The sequence below is a fragment of the Colius striatus genome, chromosome 10 (assembly GCF_028858725.1).
Source record: "Colius striatus isolate bColStr4 chromosome 10, bColStr4.1.hap1, whole genome shotgun sequence".
Taxonomy (NCBI): Eukaryota; Metazoa; Chordata; class Aves; order Coliiformes; family Coliidae; genus Colius; species Colius striatus.
In genome coordinates, this window is record NC_084768.1 from 17126739 (window position 1) to 17151016 (window position 24278).

The 24278-nt window shown below is 50.2% G+C and overlaps 2 protein-coding genes across 4 annotated transcripts in view; one reads left to right on the forward strand and one right to left on the reverse strand.

Moving 5' to 3' along the window:
- The window catches only part of SUCO (SUN domain containing ossification factor), a 39194-nt gene extending 29689 nt beyond the window's left edge, over positions 1 to 9505 (reverse strand). For all 3 annotated transcript variants that reach the window (XM_062003677.1, XM_062003678.1, XM_062003676.1), the window contains exon 1: positions 9231 to 9505. In XM_062003677.1, coding sequence (XP_061859661.1) covers positions 9231 to 9295 — 65 coding nt within the window. In that variant the 5' untranslated portion in view covers positions 9296 to 9505. The remainder of the gene's footprint in view (positions 1 to 9230) is intronic.
- A 13476-nt stretch (positions 9506 to 22981) lies between these two features.
- PIGC (phosphatidylinositol glycan anchor biosynthesis class C) lies at positions 22982 to 23991 on the forward strand. The gene has a single exon (XM_010200251.2). The coding sequence runs from the start codon at positions 23018 to 23020 to the stop codon at positions 23894 to 23896; it is 879 nt and encodes a 292-aa protein (XP_010198553.2). The 5' UTR covers positions 22982 to 23017; the 3' UTR covers positions 23897 to 23991.
- Positions 23992 to 24278: the final 287 nt, after the last annotated feature.

Here is a 24278-nt window from a genome sequence, read left to right on the forward strand (position 1 = left end):
TTAAGCCTTTTAACATAGAAAAGGAAAGATCATTGGAGAACTGTATTGATAATTCTTCAGCACTTGCAGTCACGAAAAGCACTTTGCACAAAAGGCATATGTTTCTTGCCTTAATATACTGATTCTTTCAATGCAACAAATCATGCTTTATTAGAGCATGAAAAGGCAGCTTTTAGAAGACAGTTCAACTGCTCATAGATTTAAGCCATTCTGACACAATTTGTCTCCAATAGCCAATTTGGTTCTTTTCAGAAATTGTTCTCAATCTACTCCCTACTCAAATATGATGCCTGAAGCCTCCCAAGAGCCTCTAAGCTAGGGAGGGGACTGGGAATTTATTTTTTACACGTGTGCATGCATGTTCCCACAGGAAAACCAGAGCCCTAATGCAACAGAGGATGCAGGCAGGATATATCACTGAGCTGTTGTAATCAAGCTCTGACAGAGCATTAAGAACACAGAGTGCACTGCCACGTGAGACCAGCCATACTGTGAGAAGTCAAATTAAATTACTTTATCAGGACCATTGCTATTCTTTTTCTTGTCTTTCAGCATTTTGTATATTCATTCAACAGGCTGCTTTGGACACAGGCTGATAAATGATAGAGCTTGTAAGTAAAAACTGCCAAATGGCCTAACATCTCTGTTAAACATTTCTCTAGATGCAGAAAGACAATCAAAATGAAAACTTAGGAATGAAATTCCCCTTGCGTTTAGTAAACCTGCACAGTATGTACAGTGAAAGGACAGCAACTTCTTCACCTGTATATATTAACACATCCTTCCCTTTCTCAAGATAGAATGAGTAGTATTTTAATGCTAACTTGAAAGGAAGTAGATCTAATGCCCAGGTAGTACTGGAGATTAGTCACTAGATGTACTGTCCTGGGTGCAAAGTGTACCTTCAAATGATATGACAGCATAGGTGTACTTCAAGAGATTGTTCCAAACAGGTAATCAACAGTTAGTGACTTAATGGATACATAAGTTTTCTGTAGCTACATTTTTGCAATATATGACTCAAAATAACAGCTGCTGTTAGATCTCATAAAGAACAAAAACTTAAACACGAATCCTTTATTATCATTAACGTAGTTTAAAAGCTGTTTTCTCTAATACCATGAATTTTTCAGCTTGATAAGCATAGACCCAAAAGTAAACCCTGCAAGCCCAGACACAGAAGGGGGAGGGAGGAATCTTTACTCTTCACAGGGCAGGCAAGTACTGTGGTTCTCTACTGAAGCAGAAAGTCTGCTCATCCCTATCTGAATGGCATGGTACATTAACTGCCATACCAATTGGCTATTGGGCTTTTGAAAAGGAACGTACTGAAATTCAAAAGTGCAGGTGGTTTTGAAATTGCACTGTAGGATTCATGTGAAAGACCATCCAGTTCTAATTTGGCTCAAACTCTTCAAGTAATTGTTGAAGAAAGCTACAGAAGACTATCAGAGACAGTGAAGTCTTTGATAACTGCTTTGACAGGCATAAAAATCAAGTAGAAAGTAAATGACTGGTAAGAAAAATTAATCATACACATAAAAAAATCCAAATCAGCAAAATCTGAAGGTAGGAGAAATTTTTCCATCATTTGATATTCCCAGAGAAAAGCAGCCTAAGCTTTCTTTCCAAAAACTTGATGCAAAAACACTGACACACAAGATTCAGTTCAAACATATCTGTCCTCTAAACGATTCAAGAGTTTTCTTAAATTATACCCAAACAAGATCTATTTCTGGACAATGGAGAGTAAACCAGCACAAAACAGTTCTACAGCTGATGCCTGTGAGACAGATTAATTGTAAGCAAAGGGAAACTAAAAGGAAGCTACAGCCAGTGTACTGCTTACCAAGCCCTCCTTGAAGGCACGGGGATGTTTCTCTCCACACTGTCACTGACATTTTCTGCATCTCTCAGAGGGCTGTATTACCAACAGGTGCAAATGCACAAAATACCTGACAGTCAAGAGGGAGAATGAAGATGTCACCATCCCTGCCATGTGACACGTCCCTACTGAAAATATTCATAGGATCAGTTCAGAACAGGCTTGTGCAAGAGAAGGCAGCCGTAGTTCAGGCTTAGGGGGTAGAGAGCCAGCAAAGCAGGCCTATGAGTGGGGAAAGATGTACCTGTTTGTTGGCTGAAACATATCTTCTTGATCAAAGAATAATTTATTTTGGATTAATCAGGTAAAAAAAATGAGACAAGTTGTGAAAGAATGAGAAAGGCAGGAACATCTTTTGTTTTGAATAAATTCTACAGGTCTGACTGCTGTCAGTAGCCTAATGCTCTGTAAGAACAAGGAGCTCAGCGGATCCATCACCAGACTCTGAAGCCAGCAGTAACTTGCCTTCCATCCTCTGGTAATGCAGAAGAAACAGTCAAAGAAGGGAATTCTTACTCTTTCCCTAGTAACTTGATGGAAATTGTCTTCATTTCAAAGCCATTTATTACTACAGAAGAGCAGCAAGCATTACTAAGATAATTTAAGTTATGATGGATCTTTAAGGGTGAAAAAAACCTGAAGACTAAGATGTACAGACATAGACTAAACAAGAATGCTGTCAGCAAGGCAGTGATACCATCTAATTTCCCATCACTATCCACTAACTTGTTTCAAGTGCTACAAAAAAGACGATCCCAAAACAACCGAATTTGAGGTTTTTTGCAAATCCTTTATCAATCCATTATATTTTGCAATTAATTTAGGCTTTCCTAATTTCTTGCCCACTCTGAAAAGAATGTGCTCTCCACATTGTCTCCTAACCAGAACATAACACAAAAGAGACAGTTACTTCACTTATTCAGAGAAGCCCAACACAAAGATACTTCTGACACTGCTGAATTTCATAGCTTCACACAATGAGATTCCAGCCACTGGTTTAAAATGTAGCTTTCAGCATTTTAAATACATCAGCATGCAAAGACTGCAAAATAAGTTACAGTTGCACCAGACACTTTATCAGATTTAACTGATTTACTGCCTGAAGGGGTTATCCTGCATTCCACTGTTCTCCGTATCCCCCATCTCATCTTGAGACGAGGGACACACACTAGTAACTTCTGAGGGGGAGAAAGAAAGAAAGCTCTGAGCTACTGTATACTCAGATGTAAAAACAAACAAACAAAAAAATCAAAGAAGACTTGAGGGAGAACATACCATTTTTTCATGACTGCCTGCTGTTGTCCTAAAATAAACAACAGAAATTAGGCCAAGGCCTGACAACACAAAACCCCTCCATTCCTTTATTACAGTGCTACCAGTATCAGTCTCTTCTTTTTCTAGAAAAGGCCACTGAGACAATTATCACCTTCACAGTACTGTAACTGTGTATTGTTCTGACAGTGCCTATAATAAACAGCCTATATTAGATGCATGCTGCAAAGCAATACTGAAACACATACTTGTTTCTTGAAAGGAGTATCCAGGTACCCTATTTCAGGCACTTAAAGCAGGACAGGCGTCACAAACCCAAGCCCTGGAGAGAACTGCTTGCAGGCAGTTCCTAGTGACTCTTGGTAACAGACTTGTGTAACACTACACTGAAGGCTGTAGCTCAAGAGAAACTCCCTGCATTGGCAAACTCTAGTTAATTACCTGCAGGAGTGTGGTAAAAAGAGCATAGTCTGGAAAAATACAATAAAACCTGATTGACCCCAAAGACTGCAGAAAACAGTGGAATCACCATGAACTGTGATTAAACTTTAAGACCTTTGGAATCTATAGTAATGTCTAACACATCTTTGAAGATGTCCCTCTGCTTAAATTCATAAGCTTGTCTACATAGGCATAATATGTTGCCAGTCTACTCCAGGTAGGCTCAGAATAATCACTGGCTGCTCTGCACCAGCACTGTAAATGCAACACAGCTTCACATAGTGCCAAGGAGGTGAATTTCTGCATGAGTTTAGCAACGTGCATTTTGCCCTAGATCACTGGAAAGCTGCTATCACCTAACTCCCAGACATTTTATAATGTATTTTTAATAGACTTCTTACCTTTAAAGGACTTCAACAATATCCTGACTGTCATTCCAAAACGCAGCCACGTCAAGAATGTTCCTTTGAGTACCTAAGCTAGTTCTGAACTGTTGGAACCCTCTGCCAATATTCCAACCCAGTTTAAGTCAGTGTTTTCACTCATACAGCTAAGAAGCCCTTTGTGCTAGCTCTGGGATCAGTGTCTATTATATCAAGACCATTAATTTCACCAAAAATGACACAGAAGTTTTTAGGTTTCTGAACCAAAACTTTTAATGCAAAGAAAAAACATCCTCTCCAGGCAGAGGGCTGTAGCACCTCCAAGTGTTAACTTTAGCAAACACTGTATGTCCTCCCATGGAAAGCAGCACAGAATTTACCAAAAGCTGGATTAATAATGAAAACTAAAGACAAGTAATGCAAAGAAAGCTAAAAAGTATTCTGTAAAATAGTGATAAGAACTTCAAAAGGGAAGAATAATAACAATAATAACAGAAAGACACTTCAGAAAAAGTTGAACTTAAATGCTCAGGTGAGGTACACCTCACATCAACACAGCAACCTCATGAGGGGGTACATGCCACTGCAGTGTACCACTTGCAAAATAAAATGGAAGTTTCTAGGACAAATATTTGTGAAGACACTGCATGAAAGCACTTCACTGTTCTTCACATAATTTTAGATGGCAAATACTCAATAACTGAGACAAGCATTTGTTTTGCACAAATTTGTTTTGCCCCTGCTTGCATATACCACCTTTGACTTGAGTAGGCTGCAAGCTAGGCATATTCACACTTGATGTCTAAGAATCCAGGAATTCTATTGCAGCTTTTGTCCCAGCCTTAACCACCAAGCAAAGATAGTTCCCAACAAGATACTCCACATCTAGGAACCTATTTTTCATTCTAAAAATCAGATGCCTGGACAACAGTTTTGATTGTATGAGCAGTGCCCAAAACACTTCATTTCCTCCTGCCCTAAAAGGCACACACAAAGTGTTTATTTGAGAATAAGCCTTCTGAAGAGATTCAAGTAACTACACAAGAGTAGAACCACCAGATAAAATTCTGAGCCCTGTTACATGCAAGTTACACTAGAAGTTCTGTCCTGATCTAGGTGGACCTGCTTCTGCAGGGGTGTTGGGCTAAATGATCTTTACAGGTCCTTTTCAACCCTACCATTCTAGGATTCTGTGATCATTAGGGCACTCTCATGCAAACATTACACCCTGCTGAAGGGAGAATTTCTGTGGTAAGCGGTGTGTTGCACTGCAACACAAGTCTCTCATTCCCCAACTCTACCGCTTAACACCATTATCTTATTAACAGATGCAAGCTCAAGGTTCGGCTTAAGCCAAGATCCAGTTATAGGGCAAATAAATGTTCAATTAGTAAAGCCTCTAATTCTGTGATCACTAACCTGACTTACATAGCTTTTGCCATGCAGGACAGGAGTGGCAAAACAAACATTAGTGATGTTATCATGCTGCCAGTATAGCACCTGGGTTTTTTCCAGGTGCAAAAGAGCTCCTTTTGCAGTACAGAAGCTTTCAACTAGCACACCTTCAAAAAATATAGAAGATTGGAATGTAAACCAAAACTAGAAATATTTTCTCATTAAAATTCATGGAAATCTTCACATTAATAGGCAGCATTACAAAGCAGTAGCAAAATCTACCCCCTTTCAGCGTGCCTGCATCTAGGTTACACTACTGACTCCATCTGTCCTTCACCATATTCAGGGTACATTCTCATTTCAGTGTCAGAACTACTAGACCAGGAGTTTTCCATCAGAAACAGCACATGTTGCTGCTCAGCTGCTTTGACACATGCCCTACACTGTGAATATAGTGTATCAGTAAAGGAACGGCAACTGAAGAATTGTGATGTGCACAACATGTACTTATCTCCATCTTCCTTTTACTCAGAGTTGTAAAATCAAGGACGATGAAGAGTTCATAAAAGCTAAGTAGATGAGGATGTGCAGAGCACTTTCTGGGATAGAATGAATCATAAACAAATTAGTGCACACATGATTTCTTTATTAAACTCATAGCTAACACTTTGAAAGTGCAGCTTATGGCAGGCAAAAGCTGATGTCAGAACAATTTATACAGGTTACTCTTTCAATAGCTCTCACAGCTAGTCTCAAGTCAGATCACACTAGGATCTCTATGAGCTTCTAAATCTACTCCACTTATTTGGTTCCATGTATTGTCAAACTATAAAGCACTACAAGTTTTTAAGAGTATTTTTAAGAGAATTTTTACATTATGACCATCCACAGAAAGGGATTAACTGAAGCATTAAGAAAAAAAGTCTTTGTAAATTCGGGTCAACAGGAACCATTTGTCAAGCACAGACAAAGCTCCACTCTGCACAGATGCATAGTATTTTTAGAGCACTACATTCCTAAGCCTTATCTCCATCAGAAATATTTCTCTAAAGTCATGCAGCCATCTCACTCTTTTGAATTACTTGGAACAACCTTGCTGGCTCAGGTTTGTCAGGCAGCCGTGGTTGTTACAGCTTCAGGAAGCCTCAAGTACCATTAACTCTCATCCTGCACTCCCAAAGAACAAACATCACATTGCTTTTACTGAAAAGGAACCGGCTAACAAATCCCCTAACTCAAGCTTCTGGGGTTTTGTACGTTTCCTAATACATATGCACATTTTTAACTTGCAAGATGAGATGTTTTTTAACAGTTTCCAGTTTAAAAAAAAAACAAATAAACTTGATTTTTGATTGATTGATTTTTACCAACTGCTGTTTCTCCACTGCACCAGCCTCTTTAGGTAAACTTTAAAGTACGTGATGGGAGATTGAAAGAAAAAATATCCTACTTTAAGCTTAGTTTCATCAAAGAACGAACCAACCACCTGCCCAGTAATAAAGCAAGGCCCAGGGTTAACAAAAAAATAAGAGTCCAAACAGCCCCAAGAGCGTTCTTTCAGCAACTCTGGTTTGTCTTTTGGTTTTTTTTATCCCCACTGCTTTTTTGGTTTTCATGTGATCATCTATTGACTACTAGTTTCATCTGTAAGAAAAAAGCTTCTCTCCTACCAACATTAAAGCCTTTGCAGATCACATGTCAAGAAAACTACATTTAAAAGGCAACATTTGTCATACAGGTCAACATTTCTAACACAAAACCTTCCATTTACTATTTAAAGTGTCTAAGTTGCTTATGTGAACAAATTTGCTGATTTCATTTTCATGGAAGTGTTAAATATATCATAACTTACCCACTACATAGTGCAGAAACAAAGCAAGAATTGACAAACTTCAAAACTTGCCAACTACAACTCTGACATGACTACTGAAATTAAGGCAAGTCAGTGTCATGCTGCAGACTGAGAATTGTAAACTCTCCAACTTGAACTGATGTTTGCACAACAGAGACTAAGGAACTAGAGCTGTACCTCTCTTGACATCTAAATTTCATCTACTGTCTCTTTCAACCTAAAGCTGACAGAGTGAACAAACAATATGAACTACTGGTTTGTGGGTGTTTGTTTAAAATAGTAGAAGGTTTGATATACTCTAGTGCAAGCTCTGGGGCCATTTAAGAAATTGCTTGAAAGACCAATATCTTTAAAACAGGAAGAAAAAAACGTGGTTCGCTTTTTCTCATAATCATTCCCAAGATGAACACAGGAGTGTCTGAGCTTTACAGAAGACATTTATTACACCAATAAGTTACTTGACCATGATATGTTTTGATCAATATGAAACAGGTACCTCCACATGTTCTTAATTAAAATAGTTCTGCTAAAACAGCAAAACACAGCAATGCAAAATTACTCTGAACATCTCTCTCTCATGAAGCCGAGAACATCTCTGTTAACCCATTTCTGCCTCAAGGTAATTTGTTATCAGCCTTCAAGACACAGTAAAAAAGAAACTGTTTTCCTAGCAAGAATCTAAACTATACAAGTAAAACCTTCCATAAGAAGAAATTTAGCTGTCCAACACGTAAAAGGAAAGCTGTTTAGAGATGTTTCATCAGGCTCACAGCTCACTTGATCAAAACCTGGATGGTCAGGAGCCTTTTTGCTTAAAATTTTGCTAAATGGAAACATAGCAGCAGAGTTTTCAAGCACATTTTCAACTCCCCCTTTTTTAAAAACAAAAATGTGATGACATGAACCAAAACTGCTGCAGGATCACCCAAACCCAGTATTGCAAATGTCAGCACTAGACCTGCAACTGATTTTGTACAGAGAGGAGTCTGAACTCCCTCTTCTTCATCACACTAGAACTGTGAAAAAAGCCAGATGTTCCAAACTAGGTTGGCTTGCTTGTTTGTTTGTTTTTAACTAGCCCATTTAAACAACTAACAGGAAGTGTAGTAAAGTAATCCATCTGATACGTAATTATCTGTAACAACTGCTGCTCTTCAGTTTTCAATATTTGCAGTTTGCTGTTCAAACTGACCAGCATTTCTCAAACAGTGAGTCATGGAGTTCAAAGGAGGCCAAAGTTTAAGAAGCTCAGGACTTACCATACAGAAATATAGTCACCTAATATTTGTATTCTATTAAACGTCATCTTTTAAGAAAGTCTGCAAATAAAGTTAACTGAAGATGCTGGAATAAGGCAGAGCTAAGGTAATCACTATGAAAAACACTCTCAAAGGTGTAACCAATGCAAAAATGAAAGGGCTCATTTGCTTTAGTTTAACACAACTCTAGCCAGCCACAGAAAATCTGTTTCAAGAATAAGGCATTGTGATCTTTCAGAGAACACAGAAAAAGTCCAGTCTGAAAAGAAAAGTAAGTAAGTCTCCTGTTAAAGGTACAAAGCAGCAACAAAACAGGTACAGAAATATACAGTGCAACTTTGGACCTCTGATACCTGGCACCTCCGGGTCTCACACTGCTTGCTTTCAAGAGCCCCGAAAATGAGTACTAGCCAGCAGTCACTCGAACGCTACCTGCCTTTTCCTTACCCCCACGATACGTGCTGCCAGTACATTAATACAGTCTCACGTTTCCCAAAGGAAACACCTTCGTTTCCCCCATGACACCACCTCCACTTCCAGCTCTCGCTCCGCGCGCGCCCCACCATCCCCCTCAGCATCCCGAGCCGGAGCCGGGGCAGCAGGGGCGGCCCGGGGGCCGCGGGGCTGCCGGAGAGGATGGCAGTGACAGGGCTGAGGGCGGGCCCGGCGGTGGGGTTCTGTTCCTCGAGCGGCAGGGCCCTGGCGGCGCCGGGAGACGGCAGCGAGAGCCTACCGAGACTCACCAGAGCAGGGCACAGAGGAAGAGGCAGGAGCCCAAGGCCTGGAGCCGGCGGGGCGGCTCCTTCATCGTCTCCTCCCGCTACCTGTCGCGGCCGGGAAGAGGCGGCACATCCTCCACCGGCAGCGGGAAGAAGCGGCAGCGAGACGGGCCGAGGGGGAACGGCCGCTGCGGGGGAACGGCCGCGCCGGCGCGAGGTGAGGAGCGGCGGCGCGCGCAGCCGTTAGTGCCGCCGAGCCGGGCCCCTCCCCCAGCGCCGCTGCCCTCACGCGCTGAGCTGGAAGGATACGCGTCACCCTCCGCGCCGCTCGGCCACGCCCCCCGCGCCGGCGCCACCAATGGCCTGCGCGCCTGTGGGATGTCCCCGCCTCCCAATGCCGGTTGCCGGCGCGGATTGGCTGCTCCCCCTCCGGCGCGGCGGCGAATCAAGAGACCGGCCTTCTCTTTTCCCCGCCCTTCCGAGGACCCCTCCGCGGTGCCTTGGTTGAAACCAGCCGTTAAAGGGAAAACGCCATAGCAATGAATGATGGTTGACAGTAAAACACGAGACCGCGAGTCTCGCGAGGGACACCGTTACCTCCGGAGAGAGAGACATTCTAAGGAATAGCGCTCCGAATTTACAGTTTTTAGTATTTTTTTAATCGGGCTTCTCTGAGGACTACCCCAGGGAGCCGAGCGCTCATTGGTTGTCGCCTAAGGTCCCCGCGGGAGCGGTTCGTGCACGGGCGGGGCAGGCGCGCGGGGGCTGCTGGGAGCTGTAGTTCGGCGCGGGGCCGCTCCGCGTCGCGCCGGCCGTTTCTGCGGGACCCCGCGCGGTGCGGCCCAAGGGCAGCCCGGCCCGGCTCTGCAAGCACAAGCCGGGCCAGAGAAGGCGGTCAGGGTGTATTTATTCATTGCAGCAGCAAGAGCCGGGCCAGGGTTGTGCCGGGCACGGCCGGAGGCCCAGTGTTTGCAAATGTGCTGGGAAGAAAACCTGCCTACACAGAGTCAGATAGGCAGAGGCGCCCATTACGTGACGACGGGCACCGGGGACACGCGGGTCGTTCCCAGGAATGTGCCACGAAGCACCACAATTAACATATTTACACCCAATACTCTGCTCTTTTTTTTTTTTTACTCTACACATAAAGCCCGCTTATAGTTGCTCATTACATTGGCCCTTCACTTTGATCGGTTATTTGTTACTTTTACATATTGGTTTATTACCTCCCTTATTACACAAGTTATTCATCTATGTTTCAAAATCACTTGGCTAACTACCTGATTTAAGCTGTTGATTATCTGGTGCTCTGGAACAGATGGTACTAATTACCTGAGGCCCTGGACCAGAATGTTACAGGGTTCAGGACAGTGAGCAGCCTAATGGTTAATATAACAAACGCTTTTCTTCCTCTGAAGCAATCACTCCCAACATTGTTCTTGGATGTTTTAAGGCTTGCAGGTGCATGGATTTAAACAATGCCCCTCGTTGTCACTCTTATTCCCATTGTGCCTGATTTCTCATGCATGTTCTTCTCTTCGGGAGTGGCTTCACCAAGGAGGCTGAGGTTGGCTGTTATGCCAACTTATAAATCTTACTAAAAAAATAACTATTTAATAAAATCACTTGATTTTTAATACCTTCTATAACACGGGGGCATCTGTGGGCACCTGCTCCCAATGCAGGGCAGAGGAGCTGTGCCTTCTTCCCTGGTGCTGTGGGCACAGTTGGGATGAGCAGCAGGAAAATGTACTGGTTATTTAGACGGGGGACTGCTGGAGAGAGTCCAGGGAAGGGCTGCAAAGGTGATCAAGGGACTGGAACGTCTCTCTGATGAGGAAAGGCTGTGAGACCTGGGGCTGTTTGGCCTGAAGAAAGAAGGCTGAGGGGGGAACCTCATCAACACACATAAGTACCTAAAGGGTGGGTGTCAGGAGGAGAGGGAAAAACTTTTTTCTGTAGTGCCCAGTGACAGGACAAGGGGTAATGGACGCAAGTGTGAGGACGATGGAGCCAGGCTGTCCTCAGTGATGTCCAACGATAGCATAAGGGGCAACGGGTACAAGCTAGAACATAAGAGGTTCCAAAGAAACATAAGGAAAAACTTCACTGTGAGGGTGACCGAGCACTGGAAGGGGCTGCCCAGAGCAGTTGTGGAGGCTCCTCTGGAGACATTCAAGGCCCACCTGGACAAGTTTCTGTGTGACCTGCTCTAGGTCCTGCTTGGGCAGGGGGTTGGACTAGATCATCTTTCAAGGTCCCTTCCAACCTTTAAGATTCTGGGATTCCACTTAAACACAAGGAAAACCTTCTTTGGTGGTGTTGGGGTGAGGGAGCCCTGGCACAGGCTGCCCAAGGAGGGTGTGGAGGCTCCTTCTCTGGAGGTTTCCAAACCTGCCTGGACATGTTCCTGTGCCCCCTGATCGAGGGGAACCTGCTTTAGCAGGGGCTTGTGCTGGATGAGCTCTAGAGATCCCTTCCAATCCCCACCACTCTGTGATTCTGTGATTACCTACACCACGAGGATTTTGTAAACAGCCAGGTTGCAGTCTGCCCATCAGAAACAAGGTATGAGGTAGGCTTTGCTCTGAGCTACAGTAGCCAAGAAACCCATCTTTGCAGCTTACTCCTGCCAAAAAATCGCCCCACCTCAGGTCGGAGTTGCCGCCGTTGCAGCACAATCAGAGCTGCAGCTGCTGCCCCAGCCTGCGGGGCCTTGCGACAGCCCGGAAAGGCACAAGTGGATTAGTCACGAGTGGGAAACACGCACATGTCAGGACTCAGAACAAGGAGGAACAGCTTTGCCTGGAAGGAGGCATGAGAGGATGTGAATCACAGCAATCCTTTCAGGAGCAGGGCCCTCCCAGGCCACAGCTGCTGTGTTCCCCAGAGGAGGTTCAGCCCTTACGGGTGCCCAGGGGTACTCCCAAAGAGAACGGGGTGCCTGCGTGGCTCAGAGTCAGTGACTAGAGTCAGACAGCTATTGGTAAATGTTGCAAACCGGCAGTGGAAGCCTCTTGAGAGTTTTTGTGTTTATTCTTTTCGTGATTCTTCACTCTGTAATGTTATGCTTTCATTAACATTTGGCACCTCCAGCCCTTCCAGAGGTGCCCCAGCCAACAGACAGGTCTGTGTGCCAGCACGTTGAAAAGTGAAAAGGGAGAAGCTCCAACCTTGTGACCCATCTCCCCACAGGCTGGGGTTCAAAGCTCCCCTCTCCCCCAGCCAGCAAACCTCAAGCAGCCCTGTGACAGAAACAGCCTGTCCTGCAGGGACACGCTGGCAGCTCAGCAGTGAGCACAGCTGCCCCAGTGCTGCTTCACTCCCTGCTCAGGTCCTGTTGCTTCAGGGTGACACAGGAGCAGCCCAACTAGTTCTAGGAGTGAGGAGAGTCCTGAAGAACCCTGAGAAGCTGCTTCATGGCACTGGTGGGATGTTAGCCAGCACCCTTTGCTGCCAGTGGTTCTGCAGCCTTTTGCAGCAGTGTGGATGCCTGGCTGCGTGGGCATCTGCCTGCCCTTGGGAGGGTAATGAGCAGAGACCGAGGACCCACAGCAGGGCCATGCCCAGAGCAGTGTGGGTGCAGAAGGTGCCCAGGGGTGCACCTCTGTGTCTCCATGGTGGGAGATTCTCTGAGATGTGGGAGCAACACTGCAAATCCCACTCACAGCTGTTTTAACCATGTTAGGGAGCACCCCAAATCTCTTTGGGACTAAGAGGCAGCAGGGAAACATGAGGGCTGGGTGCAGCTGCCTCTCTCCCTGCCTCCTACTGAGACATAAGCCCCAAGGAGGCATCTAGGACTCCTTTCCATGGATGCTGCCGGGAAAGTATCATGGTTATGGTACCTTCCCTTTCGAGTGAGAGGTGTGTCGGCACAGGGAGATGCCAGGCAAGGCATTCACCTCCTGCCTCAAACCAGAGGATTCACCTCACCCAGCAGGCAGAAAGCTCATTGCCATCCCACCAACAGAGCCTCTGCCACAGACTCTGTGTCTTAGGGATGGCCAGGACCAGAGGAGCAGAGAAATCCATCTGTGAAACATTAGAAATTTAAACAACTGCTTAAGCTGTCTGCTAGAAGAGCTGCTGAACATTTAGTGACCCACTGCTAAGTATTTCCAGCCAGAGCACTTGCCTCAGTCCTGGCAGATGATGTTTTGCCCAAGGCCATGCCACAGCATATGACTTGGACTGTCTCTGTTGTCAGCCTCTGCCGTGCTCCTGGGGCAGCAATTCCTGCAGCCTCCTGGCTGAGAGCTTTTCCCTGAGAGGAGGGGAGAGGCTGTGCACCCCCACTCTCTCAGCCCATGTGGCTGTCACCACTGGTGCAGCTCCTGCAACACTATGGCTCCATTGCCAGCTGGGGATTAATCACACACGGCTTAGAGCAAACACAGCTAAAGAGCTGTCATTGAAGAGGGATCATTTCAGGGGAACCATTACAGTGACTGGACAGCATCCTGGAGAAAAAAGCTGCTCCGAGTCAGTTCCCACCAGAAGAACCTGTTGCCATCAGCCAGACAGAGGTTTTGCTTCATCACCTCTGACATCCCCATGTACCAGTGCTTGCTGAGCTTGTTTCTCAGCCACTGATGAGCAGTATAATAGTGGAAAAAAGAATAAATAGATTCTCTAATCTCCCCACCAGAGCCCAAAATTCACCCAAAGCCCAACAAGCAAATCTTTGTGTGAGCTTCTCAAAAAGTGCTACAGGTTTGCAGCAGGGTCAGGGCTTGCGCTTGCCCAGATCCTGGGATGAGGAGAGCTGCTGCAGCTCCCACAAAGGGTGAATCCTGCCATAGGGCTGAGTTCAAGCCCCCTCGAGGACTCTCCATGCCAGCAGCATTGATGTGCAGCACGACAAGCATTGCTGGCAGCAGCATAAGGATCGCTCTGCTGAGCGGGAGGAAAAGCTGGGTGGTGGTTCTCAGCCCCCCAGGCAGGGAGGGCTGGGGGTGGTTACCCGAGGGGCACCTCAGTGCAGTGTTTCTGAGTGGGAGGAAAGAAAAGGCCTTGCTGCTTTACCTGCAAACACTGCCCAGCCGTGGGGTAATGCTTGTCCATCACGCTCTAGCACTCAATCAGAGTGTGCAGGCTGTGGAGCACATCCCAGAGGTTTGGGCACCGGGGCTGTGCAGCAATGTTTGACTTTGGAGAGACACCTGATTCTGGGTTCTTCTTTCATCTTTCAGCACTTTCCAGCATTTGGTTGCTGCAGATGCTAAGCCCTCTCTCCCATTCATCCCTACCTGCTCTTTACAAAGGCTTCTTGTTTTCCCAAGTGGGGTTTGGTTGGGTTTTTTTTTTCATGTGTGATTTAATTCACACAAACTCATTCCTCTCCTGACTATTGATCTTGGCTCCTTACTGGTTAAAATAAAGTAAACCTTTCGTAAGCAGGTTCTGACAATGCAACTTTTGTTCCTTCCAGACACAATTTCCTGTTTCATTTCCTGACCGTTTCTCATTTAGCAAAGGAAAAGCTGTAAATTTCAAGATCGCTTCAGAGAGCTTCCTCTGCTTTAGATGAGTCGTTAACCACTTGCAGAAGAGAAAGCAGCAAACCGGTATAAAACTTTAAAAACCCTCTGAATTGATCTCATTTCTTTGGCAGAGGAGGAACGAGCTATGTGAAATACCGGCTTGAAATCGTTTTCCTTGCAAAACCAAACAGCAGCAACTTTGCTTCCAGCCGAGCTGATAATTGTTCTTTCATCACTTAATAAAGTCTCTCTCTGAGACCCGGGATTTCTGGGAGAGGGTTTCACACAGGGTTTCACCCTCGGGGCTGGGGAAGAACAGCCTGACTCGAGTTTGCTCCCGTCCCGCCTCCGCCGGGCCGGGGCTGCGGGGCCGCGAGTGCGGGTCCCGGCCATCCCCCTCGCACAGGCGCCGCTGCCCGCTGCCGCGTCCCCGCTTTGCAGCAGTTGAAAGGCGGGAGATGCGGTGCCGGGCTGCTGGGCTGTGCTCGCGGTCAGAGCGGCCGGCCGATGGCGCTGCAGATAGCCGCGGGCTGCGTCAGAGCCTCGGTAGCTGCACTGAGCGGCTCCGCGCCGCGACCGCGGGACACGGTGACACTGGGCAGAAGAGAGCGACTGCTCTGATCTCCAGCCAGGCGGCCCCAATCACACCTGAAACAGCCTTGAAGTCTGGCACGGGGAGATAGATGATGGCACAGTCCTCCCAAAAGCCTTGATGGAGCCGTGGCTCGGACCACCTGCAGCAGGCTCAGACCCCTTGCACGGCTCTCGGGGGGTGAAGGGGGCACAGATGGGTCCAGAGAGGCTTCCTCCATCTGCCTCTGAGCCTCCTCCGTAGAGGTTCAAACCCTGAAAGCCAAAACCTTAGAAGATAAACAAAATTAACTGAAAGGGGGATTGCACTTTTGAAAACATTTCTGTTTGGTTTGCTTGATTCATGTGGCTCCATTTGAACTTTGCCTAGAGGGGGGAAATGAAATGATTGCTCCCACCAGGATGCAGCCAGCAGCCACAGCATCTCTCAGCCCCTTGTCTAGACCACAGAGCACCTGCATGACAGCAAGCACCCTTTCCTACAGCTGGTGCTTGGCAACAGAAAATGGCTTCAAGGAGAAGGGCCCCACCTTCCCCTAGCTTGGCTGGCAGGCATTCAGGGTCCAATCTTCAGCAGCACCTCAGCTCGATGCCGTACTCCCTGTGCAGAGGCCACTGCCTGCTGCCAGCTGGATCCTCCTGACAACAGAGTCAGCAGCCCAGGAGATTCTCTTGCCATCTATGGTGGGGGTTGATGGACCAGGGAAAGTCCAAAACCGTTGGCAGCTGAGGCACAGAGAATAAAAATGAACTCTTGGTCACATGATGGAAATGTGTGTGGGACCAGGGCTTCTGGCAGGCGCCTGCTTCCCCCCGGCTGAGCCCCCGGGGAAAAGAAAAGGCAAATCTCACTATAGAAACCGAGAAATGGCAAAACCTCACGACAGGGGTGGAAAGCTTTTTTGGGGCTTCATTTCTGAGAGCTCAGAGTAAGCTGAAGCTGCCCATAAGCACCCAGGGTGAGCAGGAGGGCTGGGAAAGCACCTGGTCTGACACGGTGCTGGGTTTCCTCCACAGCCCCATGCAAACTGAGGCGGGTGTGTGATCCAGCAAGACAGCACAGACAGGGCTTCTTCATCACAAAACTGGAACTGAGACACTCTTCTGCCCTCTCAGCACTGGGAGAGCAGTCAGGGCTCTGGGACAGCGTGCTGGGAGGGTGGCCCAGTCCAGGCAAGGGCAGCAGCCCCTCTGCCAGATTGAAGCAGTGGGAGTGGGAGGTGATAAGGGCACATGTAGGGAACATCATGGGCTCAGCTGCTTCCCTTCCCCTTCTGCCAAGTACTAAAATAAACTAAATTCCCACCAGGCTCCATCCCCTCCCTGGCACATATTTAAAGACAGGGAGGGTGAGGGGGTGTCTGGTAGCAGGGACTGTCCCGGAGGACTCACATGCTTACAGGGGAACGTGCAGGTCCTGCAGGGCCAGGCCCAGGGGATCCTCCTCCCTGAGCTTTAGGATAGGAAGAGCTGGTATTGCAGGGAGAAGCACTGTGTGTGCAAAACACACCTCAGCCCTGACATCACACCGTGCTTGCCAAGCACACAGGCTCCTGCTTTCCTCAAGGGAAGAGGGCAGGAAGGACTCCTGGGGCAAATATCTCCGTGCAAACTGCTGTGTTTCCAGGCTGAGGCCATGCTGTGTTTGAACAAATGCTTCTTTATTAAAGTGGGAGAGTGAGCACAGAGGAAGATCCTTTTGCAGTACACCAAGATAAAGCAGTGACTTAGAATCACAGAATCCTAAGGGCTGGAAGGGATCTGGAAAGCTCATCCAGTCCAACCCCTGCCAGAGCAGGGGCACCTAGAGTAGGTCACACAGGAACTCATCCAGGTGGTTTCCAGAGGCGACTCCCCAACCCATCTGGGCAGCCCATTCCAGTGCTCCCTCACCCTCACAGTGAAGAAATTCTTCCTTGTGTTTCTCTGAAACCTCTTATGTTCCAGCTTGTACCCGTTGCCCCTTGTCCTATCATTGGCCATCACTGAGAACAGCCTGGCTGCATCCTCCTGACACCCACCCTTTACATATTTGTAAACAATAACAAGGTCACCCCTCACTCTCCTCTTCTCCAAGCTGAGGAGTCCTACTGACCAAATTTTTGGCTGCATATGGGCTCATTTTCATGCACCATTTCATCCAGTGCTCCCCTCTCCATCTATTTCTTTGCACCTGTGCAGCTACAGAACAAACATCCCCTGGGCAGACAGCAAAAACCTTGTCATGAAACACTGGGTCGCTCCATGCCTCCTGCTCTGCATCTCAGAACTGCCAGGGAGGGAAGCAGCTGCTGGCTGAGGCTCAGGGCAATGGAGAGGTGGCACAGGAGGTGGCTCCAGCAGCCACCACCCTGGTTACCAGCTCTCCCCAATGGGATGTTGCTTTCGCTAACAAATTGGGGTGTTTTTAGTGTTTTGCCACCTGCAGCTTTTGATGTGTTTTCATTGACTTTGGCAAAGTTGGGTCAGGACTTTATATCCCATCCCCATGCTTCAAAACTGGGGCTAAACAAAGGGGAACAGAGTCAGAAACCACTCAGCAAAGCTTTCTCCTGGATCCCCAGCCCTGCTCTGCAATATCTCAGGGGCACCTGTGTGAACCATAACCCCCAGCTTGGATGTTTTCCACCTTCCACAACAACCCACGCCCAGGACCCCAGGGCAAGGTTTCGGTTTTCACCCCGAGGTCTGTTTTCCTCCCTATGTCTCAGTGTTAGGGACATGCCACGTACAGCTGAGGGCAGCTGAAGTTTGGACCCGTCCCACCTCAGAGCACAGGGCAGCTGGCACAGTACATCAGGTTTGGCTGCCCTTTCCTAGGATCTTCAAACATCTTCACTAAGTGACAGCTTAAACCTTCATGGAGTTCCCCTACAAGACAGGACCTTAGTGACCCACTGCCCTGGAGCTGGCTGGGACCCCAGCTGGGCTGGCTTGTCCCTCTGGGGGCATTTTGCCACGGGGTTTCACCACTACGTGCTGTCTGCCGGGCAGTGCCAGGACCGAGGGAGCTCAGTTCGCAGCTGCCCCAGAGACTGTGTCTTCCAGAGGTCACATCCCTGCCAAGCATGTGCCTTTCCATATCACATCTCTCCTGCCCCAGCTCCTTGACCCAGATCCACAGAAGCTTCCTCATCTTTCTCCCCCTCCCTCAGCCTGTCCCGTGTGCCCCCAGGATGCTGCCACAAGGAAAAGCAGAAACTCACCGGCATTTAGATCCTCTCTGTCCTGGGCAGGTGCTGTTCACCTGGGAATGCCTCCATGGGGCCTCCAGCAAAGTCTTGGCCTGCATGCTGGGGCAGGCTCCTCTCCATGGGGCAGGTTGTGCTCTGGAAGTGACTTGCCTGAGACAAGGAGCTCTGACACTGAAACCAATGATGTCCCCACCAGGAGCCTCTGGTTCTCCCACGCTCACCAGCCTTGGGATGGAGACCCACAGGAATTGTGGCACACTCCTTGTCCTGGCTGCACGTGGCTGGGGCCTCTACTAAACCTGTATGGGACAGAGCACCCCTCATCTAACCTTGTAGTGAGGCTCCCTGGGTGGTAAAAGATGCTATGGAGGGCAGGAGAGCTCATGGGTCTAGGCAGCTTCAGCTGGGTCTAGCCAGCAGGGCTGCGGGTGGCAAGCAACTGTGCCTGAGGGGGCCCAGGGGCATCCCTTGGTGGCACAGGCTGCCCTGGGCAGGGGGGCTGCACAGGGGATGCTGCTACTGGCTCACATGCTGCTGGGGCCCTGGGTCCTCAGGACTGGGATGCAGACCTGGATCCACAAAATCTAACCCACAGTCAGGAAAGGGACATGCTTGAGAGAACTGGAGCAGGTCTCGACTCTCCTGTGTGTCCAGGCACACTGTTGTGGGGGACCCCAAGACAACCAGCCCCATGTGCCTCAGCATCCCCCCACGGGGCTCAGCCCAGCTGCCAGGCACTGGGCTGGTGTTGTCCTGCTCTGTGCTGAGGACTGAGTCCAAAAATTCCTTAAATAGGCGATGGCAGGAGAGCAGACACAGCCCATCTGTGAGCTATTTAAGGCAGGAGATGGTCTCTGGGCATGGAAAAATTCAGCATCTGGAGCTGTGCCAACTTCCCCCTGAAAAACATTCCTGTGGAGGGAGGGTTGGGTTCCAGGGTCAAAGGGAAAGGCTGGGTGATCGATTGCAGAGAAACAAAAGACTGAGCATCCATCCATAGCCACACTCACAGACAGCCCCATCTGTGCCACTGCCCCAGGCCCACAGAGGGACCCAGCTCTGTCACAGCAACTCGGGACACACACCACAACCCTCACCTGCTGCTCTGCTCTTCTCCAAGGAGAAGCGAACACACCTGGAGGCTGTCCTGAGCTGGCAGGGGGCAGGGGGGGCCTGCAGTGCCCCCAATACTTTGATACTCAAATATCTGCAGTGGAGGCTTGGATCAGTCCCAGCTATTTCAGTCCCAGCCTCCTACCTTTGCCAGCCTTCCTTCCAAACAGCTTTAGCACCATATTCAAACATTCAGAGCCCAGCAGACACTAAACAAATCTCTGGTGGGGTCCCTTTGCAAAGGGCAGGTGACAGCCAAGACAATGGGTCCCTCAGCATACAGAGTTTGCAATGCCATGGCATCCAGATCCTCGTTCCTGCATTTCAGCAGAGGGTCTCAAAGCACTTGCCCTCTTGCAGCCTCTCCAGGGGTCAGCAGCACTAGGGGACACCAAACTATGAGGCGGGGGAAGGGCTTGTTGCATGGAATTCAGAGTGGGAATGATGTTCACAAAGGGCTTTTGCATCCTTGACCTCAGCTACTGCCTGTTCCTGCCAAGGGAGCCCCAATGGCCACGTCACCCCAGGAGGGCTGAGGGGTGACTCCACGGCATGTGTTCCCCCGTGACGGGCAGGGACAGAGGGTGACGTGTCAGGTGGCACTGGGACTGCTGGGATGGCAGGTGAGTCACTGCCCTGCAGCCAAAGTCTGGGCCAGGCAGGCAGCACCGCACTGCCCTTTGCCCCACAGCTCAGCACACGCTGCTCCCTCCCACGGCACGGCACGGCACGGCACAGCTCCCTCCCACAGCGGCGACTGAGGCTGCCCAAGCAGCCTGCAGGGCTGCTGCTGACCAGGGTGCAGAGCTGGCAAGGGGGTCATCCCATTGCCTGGGGGCTGTGCACTCTGTGGCGGGGACACAGCTCCCGGGCTGGCATTCCCCAGACGGGCTGTGAGTCACTGAGCACCAGCAGTCTCCCACCTCTCCCTGCCTCTGAGAGGGACTTTGGTGGCCCACAGCAGAGGACATCTCAAGGGACACTTCTTGCCTCTGTTCCAGGAGGCTGAGGGAGGTTCTCCTCCCCGTCTGCTCTGCCCTGGTGAATCTGGCTCCAGTTCTGGGCTCCCCAGTTCAAGCGAGACAGGAAACTGCTGGAGAGAGGCCATCACAGGGCCACCAATATGATGAGGGTGCCAGAACAAGTCTCTGATGGGGAAAGACTGTGGGGCATGGGGCTGTTCAGCGTGGAGAGGAGAAGGCTGAGGGGGGATCAACACTTATCAGTACCTAAAGGGTGGGTGTCAGGAGGATGGGGTGACACTTTTTTCCATAGTGCCCACTGACAGGTAAAGGGGTAACGGACACAAGCTGTAACACAAGTTCCATTTAAACACAAAGAAAAACTTCTTTCCTGTGTGGGTGATGGGGCCCTGGCCCAGGCTGCCCAGGGAGGGAGCGGAGGCTCCTTCTCTGGAGGTTCCCAGACCCCTCTGGACATGTTCCTGTGCCCCCCGATCAGGGGAGTGGGCTTGATGAGCTCTAGAGGTCCTTTCCTCTAATTCTCACCCTTTCACTGAGGTTTCCAGATGGTCCTGACCCTAGGAGGTAGCACTGTGTCCCAGCCCCAGCCCAGCCTAGTGTTCCCAGTCCCTACAGCATCACAGAGCCCATCCCCACACACAAGAGTCTGTGGCCAAATCAAACCAAACCTGCCATAACCCACTCGCAGTGAGAGCACAGCATTGCCCTGTCCTTGCCCATGGAAGGTGATGTCCCTGCAGCATGGTGGCTGTGTCACTTCTCAGGGGAGCTCAAGGGGCACACTGCCCTGTAAGATTTTTCTCTTGCACAGCCCAGCTTTACTCTGTGACTTCAGGACAACATTTTGTTCAAAATCTCAAGTTCCCAGGCCCTGGGCTTCAAGGCAAGGCCAGCAATTGCAGGAGCTGGCAGCACTCCCTGTCCCTGCGGGCACTGGCTTGTGTGCACGGCGCTGTGTGAAATGTGGGCAGGGGGGCTATTAGGTAGAGCAGCTAAAACCGAGTCAAGCACCATCCTGGCTTGGAGGTGCTGGCTTTGCTCCACGGCACTGAGTAACCTGCAGAGGGTGAGCAGCCACTCCTCCCCTGCAGAGCAAGTGCAATGATCCGAGGCTGGGAGGTGGCACTTTCCAGATGTCACCATGAGGCATCTCAGCCCCAGGCTCCCCCGACAGCACACCAGCAGTGTGGGGGTTACCTGCTGCTCTGCACGTATCTAGGTGAGGTGGGGTTCTGCTTAGCGAGTCCCCTGTGGCAGGCGCTGGCTGGGTCCTGTCTGTGCAAATGGAAACATGTTAAGGGCTGTGGGGGGAAAACAACCGTCATCTCATTTGCCTGCTCCCACTCTAACAGGACTGCCACAAATGCCTCTTCCTGAAGCACAAACAGGGCAGTATTCAGGGCTGTATTACCTGGGCTAAGGCCTCTTGGGTGAGGCCAAAGTAAGCAGCTCCTCTGCAGCAAGCACCTCTCTGGGGCAGGGAAGACTCTGACCTGAACACAAACACACACACGCTTAGGGGAAATGCCTCTTGCCTCTGCAAAACCCTCCTTCATCCCTTTTTGTCCCACAGACCCTTTACTGCACATTAGCTCAGTCCCTTTGCTGTGGGGATGGGCAGTGCAGGACATGGCGCCTCCTGTTCCCTCTCCTGCTCCTCTTTGGCTTCTCGTGCTGAGCAGAGCCGTGAGGGAGTGCAGACAGAAGCTGCAGGGGAGAGGCTGCCCATGCTCGCAGCGTCACACCCACGTTCCCCAGCACAGGTACTGGAGCCTGGTTTGGCCAGAAAAGCAGGTGCCTCACTGGGTCAGGACGGGAAGCGAGGCCTGTGGCGTGAGCTGGGGTCACTCTCCAGACACACAGACGAGTGTGTCTGAGCACAGAGAGGCCCAGACCGAGCCCCACGGCTCAGCGTGCCACGTCCTTCTTTGTCCAGCACGGGGCCACCAAGATGAGGAGGGACGGGAACATCTCTCCTGTGAGGAAAGGCTGCGGGACCTGGCGCTCTTCAGCCTGCAGGAGAGGCTGAGGGGGAATCCCATTAACACTTAAAGTACTTAAAAGGCAGCTATCAGGGGATGGGGCAGCAGCTTTTTCTCTTGTCTCCAGTGACAGGGCTGGGCGTAATGGGCACAAGCTGGAACACAACAAGGGAACCCTTCTGTGCTGTGCGGGTGAGGGAGCCCTGGCATAGGCTGCCCAGGGACCATGTTCTTAAACGGGGACAAGGGCTGGGGCACTCGGTAACGGCCAGATACCGGCACGGAGCCGGGGTGTCCCTTTAACCCCCCAGCCCCTGCCGGGAACAGGCAGCTCCGAGCTGGGGGTCACCCCGCGCCCCCCAGCGCCGTGCGCGCCTCCCGCCGGCAGGGGGCGGCCGCGCGCGTCCCGCCGGCCCTTGCGCGGCTCCATGGCGGCCGCGGGTCCCCGGGGCGCCCGGGACGATGGAGCCGGCGGCCGCTCGGCGCTGGCACAAGGTGCTGTACGAGCGGCAGCCCTTCCCCGATAACTACGTGGATCAGCGGTTCCTGGAGGAGCTGCGGAAGAACGTGCACGCGCGCCGGTACCGGTACTGGGCCGTCGTCTTCCAGTCGGCAGCGGTGGTGCAGCAGCTGTGCAGCGTCTGCGTCTTCGTGGTGACGTGGTGGTACATGGACGCCGGGGTGCTGAGCCCGCAGCGGCTGTTCGGGGCGGCTCTGCTCTCCTCCCTGCTCGGCTACGTGCTCCTGGACGCGGTGGACGGCGGGGCCGGGCGGCGGGAGAGCGGGCGGACGCGCTGGGCCGACCTGAAGAGCACGCTGGTGTTCACGGCCTCCACCTACGGCTTCTCGCCGGTGCTGAAGACGCTGACGGAGTCCATCAGCACGGACACCATCTATGCCATGTCCGCCCTCATGCTCCTGGGTCACCTCATCTTCTTCGACTACGGCGCCAACGCTGCCATCGTCTCCAGCACGCTATCCCTCAACATGGCCATCTTCGCCTCGGTGTGCCTGGCCTCGCGCCTGCCCCGCTCCCTCCACGCCTTCGTCATGGTCACCTTTGCCATGCAGATCTTCGCCCTCTGGCCCATGCTGCAGAAGAAGCTGAAAGCCCGGACGCCCCGCTGCTACGTGGGGGTGACGGTGCTGTTTGCCCTGGCAGCGCTGGCGGGTTTGGCCACCGTCTCCAGCGTGGGGGCCGTGCTCTTCGCCTCGCTGCTGCTCGCCATCTCCTGTCTCTGCCCTTACTGCCTCATCCGCCTTCAGCAACTCAAGGACAACATCCACGGGCCATGGGATGAGGCTGAAATCAAAGAGGACCTCTCCAGGTTCCTCATGTAGGCCTGGCCCGGGGGGAGTGGGGACCTGCTGTTAACAGAGCTGGGGGACAGCCCTGGGGAGAGGACCCCTGCCCAATAAAGCCTCACACACAGCAACGAGGACTACATTTGTGTTACACCTATTTTGGCGAAGGAAGGAGCTGAACCTCACAGAGTAGCCAGCCTGTGCAGCAGCTCAGGCCACAGGCGAGTGGGGTGACTGGTGCTTTGGCCACACAGACCCACATATGTGGTTGGGATGGGGAGGATGTGCATGCCCTGAGCAGAAATGCCACATAAACACATATCCATCTCAAATGTGTCCCACAACATGTCCACAGAGGTCCTCAGCTCCAGGGAGCTTGATGTGTGAGATGGGGACTGACAGCACTTCCCTGAGGGGG